The sequence below is a fragment of the Orcinus orca genome, chromosome 15 (genome assembly GCF_937001465.1).
Source record: "Orcinus orca chromosome 15, mOrcOrc1.1, whole genome shotgun sequence".
NCBI lineage: Eukaryota > Metazoa > Chordata > Mammalia > Artiodactyla > Delphinidae > Orcinus > Orcinus orca.
In genome coordinates this window covers 80,191,003-80,203,649 of record NC_064573.1, presented here as the reverse complement: position 1 = coordinate 80,203,649, position 12,647 = coordinate 80,191,003, and the positions used below count along the sequence as shown (strand labels likewise).

Below are 12,647 nucleotides of genomic sequence, written 5' to 3'. Positions count from 1 at the left end.
GGTGGAGACAATTTATCCACACTCCTTTATTGCCCTGCTGTATTACTAGTTTTTTAATATATCTGGCGTTCATAAGACTCTATTGAGACTCTGCAGAGCAAGAGAAAAAATAAAACTAAAACCAGACAGTAACTGGGTGTACTTGCATTAGACAATACTACCAAGTAAACTGTCTTCCTGAAAATGTCCTGGACTTGTCTGAATTACCTACTAGGGAGTTCAGGAATGCTACCTTTTTTATTGGCACAAAAACAGACATATAGATCAATGGAACAGTATAGAGAGCCCAGAAATAAACCCACACATCTACTGTCAATTAATCTTCAACAAAGGAGGCAAGAATATACAATCGAGAAAAGAGAGTCTCCTCAGCAAGTGGTACTGGGAAAGCTGGACAGCTGCATGTAAATCAGTGAAGTTAGAACACTCCCTCACACCATACACAAAAATAAACTCAAAATGGCTCATAGACTTAAATACAAGACATGACACCATAAAACTCCTAGAAGAGAACACAGGCAAAACATTCTCTGACATAAATTGTAGCAATGTTTTCTTAGGTCAGTCTCCCAAGGCAATAAATAAAAGCAAAAATAAACAAACGGAACCTCATCAAACCTATAAGCTTTTGCACAGCAAAGGAAACCATAAACAAAACGAAAAGACAACCCACAGAATTGGAGAAAATATTTGCAAATGATGAGACCGACAAAGGCTTAATTTCCAAAATATACAAACAGCTCATACAACTCAATATCAAAAAAACAAACAACCCAATCAAAAAATGGGCAGAAGACCTAAACAGACATTTCCCCAAAGAAGACATACAGATGGCCAACAGCATATGAAAATATGCTGAACATCACTAATTATTAGAGAAATGCAAATCAAAACTACCACTTCACACTGGTCAGAATGGCCATCATCAAAAAGTCTGCAAATAATAAATGCTGGAGAGGGTATGGAGAAAAGGGAACTCTCCTATACTGTTGATGGGAATGTAAGCTGGTGCAGCCAGTATGGAGAACAGTATGGAGGTTCCTTGAAAAACTAAAAATAGAAAAGTTATAAACATGAAGAATATAGCAGATAATTTCTGTATGCTCTAAAAACATATAGAGATAAAATTTTAATAAATGAAACCATATATTTTAATAAACATGCAATACTTCCCTATTATGTAGGGAAACTACTACTGCTTAGGTTTCCATCACCTGTTCCACCATACCTGTTTAATTTTTTAAATCTCAATAAACTCTGTGCCACCTCCATACTGGCCTCAGTAAATGCTGATGGATCTCCATTTACTGTTTGGCCCTGGCATGGACATACATCCTTCTCTAACTAGCCCACAGCAAGGCTGAGGTAGTAAACGTTCTAACAGTACAGTTTTAACAGAAGACTATTAGAACATGGACTTACTTAGAAAAACTACTCTCAAAGCCCACAGGCCCAAGACAACCCCCTGACAGGGCTTTCCTGCTCAGCTTCCTGGACAGACGCCAGCCACAAGACCACCTGCCTATCTATCACCCCACCTGCCTACCTACCACAGGGCCTATCCTACCTCCTGCCCAAAGGGCAGGCTGTCGATCCTGATCACTTCTCCAGCTTTAGAGCTGCCTGCCTGTCCAATGTTAGCACCTCCTGCCCATCTATAGAACCTACTGCACTCCTTGCTCCAAGAATGTGCCTACTCAGCTACAAGGCTGTGGCCAGCCCCACCATACTAGAGCACCACCCATGAATGAATCTGGAACACAGAATTTAAGGATTCTCAGGCCACATCCTGCTCTGGGATCTGCCTCTTCCTTAGCGACTGACATGGCACTCCTAATGTCATGCCCTTCAGAAAAGATCCCTCTTTGTTACTCATAGGACCCCACCCTATCAGACATACAGGATGACCACATGAAAACAAAACAGTGCAACACCAGAATAAAATAAACTGTACAGTTTTATTTCTCACTGCTCTCTAATCACACATTCACAACCCGACTTCCTCCAACTACTACAACATACACAATTTTTCATGTCTCTGAACTCCATATGGGATTCAATGCCACCAATTTCAACTTTCCATTTTCCTGAATTCTTTCACATGCTTTGGTATCTCCAACTCTGAAAATGCCTACAGCAGAGCTTCTTAACATGGAGTACATGAACTCCCTAGGAAACAGTGAACACCACAGAATTAAATTAGAAGTCTCTGCGTATGTGTTTTGTGTAGGGTGAGGGTATACAGTATCCCTAAGTTCTCAAAAGGGACCCAAAATATATTAGGTCTTCAATTTCTCTGTACCGTCTATAGCAATTAGCATAGCAATGAATACATTACAGAGCTCAGTAAGTATTTGCTGCCTGGCTGTAGACATAAGACCACTTATGGCTTTCTTGTTCTTTGCATGAAACTGCTTCTTTAAAAGTATATGGGGCTTCCCTGGTGGCGCAGTGGTTAAGAATCTGCCTGCCAATGCAGGGGACACGGGTTCAAGCCCTGCTCTGGGAAGATCCCACATGCCGCGGAGCAACTAAGCCCGTGTGCCACAACTACTGAGCCTGCGCGTCTAGAGCCCGTGCTCCACAACAAGAGAAGCCACGACAATGAGAAGCCCGCACCCCGTGATGAAGAGTAGCCCCCGCTCGCCGCAACCAGAGAAAGCCTGCGCACAGAAACGAAGACCCAACACAGCCATAAATAAATAAATAAATATATTTTAAAAAAAAGTATATGAAGGCCCTAATTTCACACATTCAAAAGACATTTATTGGGACTTCTCTGGTGGCACAGTGGATAAAAATCCGCCTGCCAATGCAGGGGACACGCGTTCAATCCCTGGTCCAGGAAGATCCCACATGCTGCGGAGTAACTAAGCCCGTGCACCATTAACTATAGAAGCCCATGTGCCATGACTACTGAAGCCTGCACACCTAGAGCCCGTGCTCCACAACAAGAGAAGCCACCGCAATGAGAAGCCCGTACAGAGCAACAAAGAGTAGCTCCCTCTCGCCACAACCGGAGAAAGCCTGCAAGCAGCAACAAAGACACAACTCAGCCCCCCCCAAAAAAAACATTTATATTGAGAGCATATTGTGTGACAAAACACCATACTAGGCTCCAAGGATGAAAAAAATACAGTATACATACACACAGAACTCATAATGGGGGAGACAGAAACATCTAATTATAATACGACATGGTATAAGGGCAATGATGGAGAGATGCTGGAGAGGAGGCTTCTATGTGATAGCCGATATTATGAGAATATATAAGCGACTGACATGTGGGTAAGAGCAGTGGGCAAAGAAAGAAAGGGAGTTCCCTGGTGGTCTAGTAGTTAGGATTTGGCACTTTCACTACCATGGCCCGGGTTTAATCCCTAGTCAGGGAACTAAGATCCTGCAAGCTGCAAGGTGTGGCAAAAATAAAAAAATAAAATTAAAAAAGAAAGAAAGAAAGAAAGAAAATAAATAAATAAAGTTGTTAAAGAGACTAAACCTTAAAAGCTCGTGTCAGGGAATTCCCTGGTGGTGCACTGGTTAGGACTCTGCTCTTCCACTGCAGGGGGCACAGGTTTGATCCCTGGTCGGGGAGCTAAGATCCCGCCATGTCGCGCAGCATGGCCAAAACAAACAAACAAACAAACAAACAAAAGAGGGGTGGGAAAAAGTGAGAGAGAGACACTCAAGCAAATAATTACAATTTAAAAAATTGTTATTATTAAAAAAAAAAGTTCATGTCATAAGAAAAGAAAGAAAAAAAGAAACCCCAGGGGAACACAAACACATTGAAGGGCAGTGTGACAGAAATGAAGCCCAAGAATAAAGCAGGAAAGAACTGATTAATAAGACCCATGAAAAACAGAGGAGCAGCTTCTGAAGGAGGGTGAAATCAACGGTGTCAAATGCAGCAGTAAAGACTGAAACAGTCCAAAAGATCTAGCAACTAGAGGTTACTGGTAGCCTCAGAAGTTTCCAAGTTGTAAGCATAAAAGGCAGACTACTCCTCATGGGAGGAGTCAGTAGAAAATGCGAGTTAAGAAATTTGGATAAGAAAGGAATACAGAACAGTAGTTAGAAGAATTCAAGATAAAAAGGGATCCTTTTTAGGATGAGAAGGACTTGAACCAGTTGTCAGGCTAAAGGGAAAGAGTAAGTGGAAAGGAAGAGGTTGAAGAGTCTGGACACAGAGAGGTGACATAAAAGAGCAAGAACGCAGGAATGGTAAAATGGACAGAGTCAAGGGCATGACTGGAGAAGCTGGTATTAAACAGGAAGTGAGATATCTCCTCTACTAAAGCCAAAGGAAAGAGAACAGTGATGGCAAGGGGGAAGATAAATCTGTAGATGGGGGAGGGGACAGTTGATTATAGAGAGCATTCCCAATAACCAATTTTCTCATGTATGGTTTTTCACTTACTGTGACAAAGGAGCTGGCAAGCAAAAGTGAGTCTTAAGACTAAATCTAACTTGAAATAAGGAATTAGATGAAATTACACTGTACTAGATGAATCTAGAGTCAAAGGATGAGTGTTGAGACAAAATATGTTCTGTGTTATTTCACTAAAGCTGGTACAATATGTATTTTTGAACAACCATAACAGCTGAAATGCAGTAGGGAAAATAATCTAGGTCTAGACTTGGCAAACTTTTCCTATAAAGGGCCAGATGGTAAACATTTTTTGGCTTTGAAAGCCATATAGTCTCTATTACAACTATTCAACTCTATGGCTGTAGCATTAAAGCAGCCACAGACAATGCATAAATGAATGGGCATAACTGTGTTTCAATAAAACTTTATTTATTGATGAGTCGATTTGGCTTTAAGTCTGCTGATCCCTGTTCTACAGGCTGAGAATAGTACAAAGGAAATGAAGCAGAAGAAGCATGAGAGAGAATGGGATAAGGAAGTACAAAAGAAGAGAAGCCACAGAACTAAAATACAGTTGAGTTGGGGTATTAAATCAAAGAGCAACATATGAATAAAGGAGCAACAGGAAGAGCAGAAAGAGAATAAAGGAAAAAAGGAGATGAGAAAGGGATGTTGGAAAGAGACAGAAAACCAAGTAAAAATCGAGTAGCAACAATATGCCAATTCCAAGGTAGACAGATACAAAGGCAGCTGAATGCCCTAAAAAAAAGATGGCAAAATGAAAAGGGGAAAATGAGAGCATCCCAGATCTGTCTGCACTGGAATTCAAATAAAAGATAAAACACACACTAATTTTCCAGTGATAATCTGATGGTCTCTTCTAATTACACATGTGCAAAATGAACCCACGGCTTGCAAGATGTAAAGCTACTTTTCACTTTGCCCATAAATCAAACTGGTATGTGTACAACATTCAAGAGGTCAGATGAAACTTATTCACCATATCCTAAGATATCAATTATTTCTAGGCCTATTATTCATTTGCATATGTATATGAATGACTTTTAAACCTTATTAAAATCAGTGAAGTTAGCATTAAAAACTTAAAAACCACATTGACCTTACTAACTCTAAGCAGTTTTCCCCAAAAGAAAGCCAAACATTTAAAAAGGAAAAGAATTTTTGAACAATATAATAATCTGCATATTTATTCTGCATGAGAATTTTGTTTTTTACTTTTGGCTTTATTTGTGGGGAAATCCTTTAAGGTAAATCCAGATTAATTCTGAACCAGCTCAGCTAAACAATAAATTAGACCACATAATTTATGTCACTATAGGACAATGTTTAAGAGCATGACTTGGGGTTAGACAGCATTTGGGTTTGTGTCCTCACTTTATCAAGTTAATTAATCATGTCTCAGTTCCCTCACCTACAACATGTGGATAATAATCACACCCATTTCAGAAAGAAGGTGTGATGATTAAATGAAAAAATGCACATAAAATGCTTAGCACAGACTCCAACACATAGAATAGGCACTTGATTTTAGTTACGTATGATCAACTTAAGATGTTGACAGTACTATTACAGAACAGAATTATAAGATAAAAGCTCAGAAAGGAAACAAATTTCCCTCTTCTTTTAGGAAGCTACGATGTAATATTAGTTTTTTTGTTCTTATCACTCATTCACTTCCATTAATCCTTAAAAAAAAAGCCCTCAATCCATCTACCCATTTAAAACATAGCAAAGTGGTATCAAACTGATACCAGTGGGGACTATTCAAGATAATCTACAATTCTGAGACAGAAAGGGCACTGTGAGGTAAGGAAAGAAAGTACAAATCCTCATGACCTCCAGAACAGAGCCATTCCTAGGATCTTATCATATGAAACTCATGGCTCACATGCCTGACTACACCTCAGAATCAAATACTCAGAGCCTCACCCAGGCTAATTACAATGAAATCAGAATCTCCAAAAGTGAGAACTAGGCAATTTTTAAAACCCATGGAGACTAAAATGTGAAACCAGCACTAAGAATCACTAGTTAAATCCTACCTTCCTTTACTCAAGGAGACTAGAAATATGAGTATGTGTTTAACACAAAATAATATAAATCTAAAAGCAGTACTAAGTGCCTTAATTTTCACAATAAATTATGCCAATTAATTACTCTAAAAAATTTTTCTCTATAGTATTTCCAAACTAATACTTTTATAAAGGCAACTTCTGCCAGGATAGTGTTAAGAATCAGGATTAAGAGAACTGAAATCCTAAACACATGACTTAATACTATTTTCAGGATACTATGCACTGGACAGAATTGTATAATTCACTAAACCACTACAGTCTTTAAATAAAATACCTGAAATTACTCCACTACTAGATGTCCTCATCAAAAAAACTATTTATGTACATAGTAAAATACATCCATCCCCTTACGAGTGTACTGAACACTGTCAAAGCTGTTGCTCTGATTTGCATTTTCTTGGCTTTCTACAATAAACACACATTACCTGAGAAATAAAGATATAATAAAATAATAAAATAAAGTAAAAATTTAAAGACATTAATTTTTAATGGGATCAATGAATGGGATGGATACCATACATGTCTTCAAGCAATATTTACCTTTCCAAACTTGGGAAATGCCAATTACCTTTAAGAACAAAAACCAAAGCATACTGTGAATGGCTTTTAGCTAAATGGCCTGGTACCCAATAGACCAGGGAACATCTGTTGCTGTTGTTGCCAATACTTTTTCCAGAGTGCTAAGTGATAAATTCAACTAAAATTTTATTTTTCCTTTTGACTTATGATCCAAGTCACTTTTTAAATTTAAAACAGTGAAATACTTCAATAGTATAAGTATAAATATAAATAATTTTGTGCTCCTGGACATAAACATAATCAACTCCAAAGGCAGTCGCTAAAAACAGACTTGTTTCCTTGTACAGGCCACTGAAGGACTCTTAGACAAAGAGTTGTGAATCAAAGACACAGACATTTAGGAAAACACAAGACCAAAACACAGTGCTTTCATCAGCAATGCAAAAGCAGCTACAGAGTATCTAGCCTGGCCAGCTTCTGAAAAAGCAATCTAACTAAAGGTGAAACCTTATTAAGAGGTCCAAGAGAAAGACTTTAACTTTCTGGAGGCTTGTAATTTCTAAATAACAGCATAATCAGTGCAACAATGAAAACAACTGTTGGTATAGACTGAATAATGAAAATCAAGAACTGCTGTTATAATTTGCAATAGAAATGACTACAGAATTTGAACCCCACCCCAAAAAAAATCATTTGAGAATTTTAGAACCAATTTCAAAATTGCTCAGGAGAGCCTTTCAATGTGTTATTGAACACTCAATACTGCAGAGTATGTTCTCCAAATGAGTAACAGCAATTCCCATATCTTCCTCCTCAACAGACACCTGAAACAGACTAAATTTTAACATAACTGCATCACCGCTTTTATATTCTTAAAACATAGTCCCATACTCTGAATGTTTCTTCCAGTATACATGTTCTACTTCTTTACGTTTTTCAACTTCATTAGACAATCATTTTCTATCCATAGCTCTCTGCCTTTCTCCCTTAGCCCTGTGCTTTGATTTCTTTACAACTTAGAAAACTATTTACAGAACAATAAGCATAGTAAAACTGTAAGTATTATTTATAAACATTATAAAACTAAAAACATATAAGCTAAAACACTAAGTCAAATGGGACAAGAAATTTTTAGTTGAGTATAATCAGTAGCATTCTTGATCATAAAACTTTAGAAAATTCTTTACAAACTATTTTTTAATAGAATACAAACTCTCATTATTCATCCTACCAAAAGTACCAAGGAATCTTCCCCCGAGGTTTTAAATATTTTCCAGCAAAAGTGCATTAAAATTTCCATTTCTCTTAATCAAAAAAGTCCATTAAAATTTCCATTTGTCTTAATCAAAAAAGTTCTTATTTCTTGAAAAAAAAAAGAAAGAAAGAAAAAAGAAAAGTCTGTATGATTAGTGCAGAGTCTTTGCCTGAATATATCTAATAAACCATGAAGCATATTTAGGAAATCAAAACTCACCTCTTCTTGCATAACTGGAGTCCATATCTTTAAACTGTACCACAACAAAATCTGAACACTTGAACAAAATACTCTCCATTATTTCTTCACGTTTTGGCCCCGAACTGGATTCTGTACTTTTCTCATGCGCAGCATCAAGTACCAAATCACACTAGGAAGAATAACATAAGTAAATATTCAAAACATTTATAAAATAAAATCTGACAAGAATACTTTAGCACATCAAGGTACTATTTCTTATATGCCTTTGGTAAAAAATTATCTCAAGACATCCTTATAATCATACCTTTTTCTCAGAAATATGATCTACTATCTATTCCAATATTCAAAAATCCTCTCATCTAAAAGTTGGTCTTTACTACCATGGTCTGTCTTAAGCACAATAGTGGTAAAGAGGAAAACAATGAAACGCCAGACCACTCTTCTAGTCCATAATACTTGCAAAGGCAAAAATATTTTAATAAGCACAAAGAGCAAGAAGTCTTTTTGAATACACAAACCCGTCTATAAAGTAATCAGTACTTGAAACTGAAGAGCGAAATCATTCAAAGTGGTTTTAAACAGCGCATTAAAAGTAAAGTACTATGCATGAAAATGTGACAAACATACCTGCCTCACAACTATAAATTGCTAAATCAGAAACTAATAAACACTACAAGGAAGTCATACAAACATATACAGTAGTTGATGATTCAAGGGGGTTTACATTTAAAAAAAAGAAAAAAAGTAAAAATTACCTTAGGACTGTATGTTTTAAAAACTCCTTCATATATACCTCCGTTTTTCACTTGTACTTCACATTTGGATCCCTAAAAACATACAATTAATTTATCAAAGAAACACTGTGCTATGAAGTCATGGGGGATAACTGCTTTCATTTTACTTTTTAATAGCTTCATTCAACATATTACGTAACCACTGACAGAATAAAAAATTTTAAAACATTAACAATACACCAAATTCTCAAAATTCTTCAGGAGGCCTTGCTCAGAGTCTGCAGTATAAGTTTAAATAGTGAAATTTAGTATTTTTGACTCCAGTTTTATTAAGCGACAAAATAATGCAGTAAGGACAATCAACTAGTAACATTATTTCGTACACAGCAGGGTTAACAAGAACACTTTTATAGTGAGTTGCAATGGCTTGAATAGAGTTCTCATCTGTTTTCTAGTCATCCTGATTAAACATGACCTAAGAAATGTTACTTTGAGAATCATTCACATTTTAACTTCATGAAATTATTTTATTCCACTCACAAGGCAGTTTCTCCCCAATACTCTGATAACTTACAACAACTGATGTAAGTATATGAACCATCCTCATATTTGCATAGATTCCATCAAAAGAAATCTGGAATATTAAGAAAAAACATTATTGGCACTCATTATTTATCTCTGTATATATATTAAAGTTAACACTTCTTTTGTTACAAAATATTTAGTTAGGTTTATAATACCTTACAGTCATTAAAGGGAGATTTGGTTTACTACAATCTTTTGCCTCCTTATGGAGTGTAAGTTTTCAAAAGTGAAATCAGTCATAACAACTAACAATGTTTTGACTATACATGATACAAAAAATCAAAAGTGAACTTCCATATATGAGGAAAGACAAAACCACAGGAACAGAAGACAGGTCAATGACTGAAGAGTAGGATTCACTACAAACTGGCATGAGGGATTTCTGGAGGTGATAAACTGTTCTATTACCTTGACTGTGGTGGTGGTTACACAATTGTATACATCAAAACTCACAGAACTGTACACTAAATAGGGTTAAATATACCTTAAAAAATAAATGGGGTAGGGACTGCCCTGGTGGCGCAGTGGTTGGGAATCCACCTGTCAATGCAGGGGATACGGGTTCCAGCCCTGGTCCAGGAGGATCCCACATATCACACAACAACTAAGCCCATGTGCCACAACTACTGAGCCTGAGCTCTGGAGACCACGAAACACAACTACTGAAGCCTGCGCACCTACAGCCCGTGCTCCGTAACAAGAGAAGCCACTGCAATGAGAAGCCTGTGCACCGCAACGAAGACCTAATGCAGCCATCAATCAATCAATCAATCCTATGCTTAAAAAAATAAAAAAATAAAATAAATGGGGTAGAAGGGGAACCTCTGTAGAAGACCCTTGACTATCTTCTCTTAGCATATCTGAATCAATGATATTGCTCTAAGGTCTAATAAACCACATCACTCCTTATTACACACTACATAAGCATGTGTCCTGATTCTAAAGAAGAAAATCTGTCCACAATAAAGGTGAAGTCTCAAAAAATAGTGACAGCTTCTCATTTATATTTCTTGCATCTTGTGGAACTTGCACCTTCTGTCCTTTGTGCCCAGCTTAATTTCACTGATAAAATACCAAAATTTAAAACCAGAAGGCCCTTTTCCAAGGGAGAAAAATGAAAGAAATAAAAGCACATTATTTCAAAAACAAAACCCCAAAGTTTTGAAAACTCCAGTCCCAGTGTTCCATTTACCTCATTAATCATTTATATTTGCCTTTAGTCATTTATAAAAGAACAAATGAGTTGTTATGATTAAGCATGAAAAATAAAAATATAATTTACAGATAATTCTGCATTTTACACATAGAGTCATCATTAAAAAACAACAGATAGGACTTCCCTGGTGGCAGGTGGAAGTCCTAAGAATCTGCCTGCCAATGCAGGGGACACGGGTTCGAGCCCTGGTCCGGGAAGATCCCACATGCCGCAGAGCAACTAAGCCCATGTGCCACAACTACTGAGCCTGCACTCTAGAGCCTGCGAGCCACAACTGCTGAGCCCACACGCTGCAACTACTGAAGCCCGCACGCCTAGAGCCCATGCTCTGCAACAACAGAAGCCACCACAACGAGAAGCCCATGCACCACAACGAAGAGTAGCTCCGGCTCACTGCAACTAGAGAAAGCCTGTGAACAGCAACGAAGACCCAACACGGCCATAAATAAATTTATATTTTTAAAAAAAACCAATTGATATAGCTAATGGTCTTACAGCTAACCATATTAATCTGCAAAGGTTATCTGAGATAGAAGACAATTTATTTATTTATTTTTTGGCCTTGGCTTTTGGTCTGTGGTTTAGAAATCACATTTTAGTTATCAATTTTTCCAAACAAGTAACATTAAAGTTACTCACCGTAGATTGAGGCAGTCCTTTGCTACTGTTTCGGCCTCTGAAAAGATTAAATGTTATATTTATGAAATTCAACAGGCTAAACAAGCTAAAAATTTTTTTCAAATTTAAAATATCTTATAATTCCAAAAACACACAGGTTATCTGTGGGGAGGGCTCATCTAATATTAAGTATAAAGGCTACATAAGTATGACTCTCGCTGCCCTTTGCTGGCTCAGAGGCCCAGAACAGGTAGGGGTCAAGTGAGGGAGGAAGGAGGAAAGAAATGTGACCACAATCAAAATGAAATAAAGTAAAAATAAAAACAACCTATTTAAAGAAATAACCAATACCAAATATAATAATCTCTACTCCAAAAGTAACCACTCACTCTGTTATAAAAAGCTACCCAGGAGCAAAATATAGATTCTATTCCTGATTTAACTGACATATTTGACTAACATCAAGTTACCGCCCATATTTTTCCCTCACCTCTAAAAATAGGTACTGTGTTTACAACTGCAGATAGATATTTGAAAATAAGTTGAATCATTCAAAGAACTTTCACTTTAAATAATAAGTGCCTCTGTCAGGATCTATATAACAAGTGCCTTTCCCTGCCAAACCCCTCCCTCTGAAACAGTGCAGTACACCAACATCAGTTGTCAAGTAATTTCCAGTAACATGAACTCTATTTTCAAGTGAACTTAGAAAACATAATACACTGTAAGGCTTGCTCCAATGGAAAAAATTAGGCCCTTTATGAAATGATAAAAAAATTAATAAAGTAAAATTAGTTACTCTTGAGTAACAGTATTGTAATCTCATTCTAATAAAATAATCACAACACTCAAATAAAGCCACAAACTTCAAACATTCAAAGAGAAGCACAATTCAGGTGAAAATGCCCAGCAGTATGAATGGTGCCAATTCTCAGAAAAGCGGTACTGATATTAGCAATCCGATGTCAGCTGACTGTCTCCAACTCTCATTTACCTTCTCTCATCTAGAAAGTAATGTCTTTGGACTTCCCTGGTGGTCCAGTGGTTAAGA

At 37.1% G+C, this 12,647-nt stretch overlaps 1 protein-coding gene across 43 annotated transcripts in view; it reads right to left on the bottom strand.

Moving 5' to 3' along the window:
• Positions 1-12,647, bottom strand: part of ATXN2 (ataxin 2) — a 125,163-nt gene that overhangs the window by 80,588 nt on the left and 31,928 nt on the right. For 42 of the 43 annotated variants that reach the window (XR_007471764.1, XR_007471765.1, XR_007471766.1 and 39 more), the window contains exons 2-5: positions 11,618-11,654; positions 9,752-9,811; positions 9,199-9,270; positions 8,462-8,612 (exon numbers count right to left, since the gene is read on the bottom strand). Coding sequence is in view for 16 of the 43 variants with exons in the window: in XM_049698183.1 (XP_049554140.1) it covers positions 8,462-8,612; positions 9,199-9,270; positions 9,752-9,811; positions 11,618-11,654 (320 nt within the window). In the remaining 27 variants the exon portion in view is untranslated. The remainder of the gene's footprint in view (positions 1-8,461; positions 8,613-9,198; positions 9,271-9,751; positions 9,812-11,617; positions 11,655-12,647) is intronic. The other variant, XM_049698189.1, reaches the window with a different exon arrangement.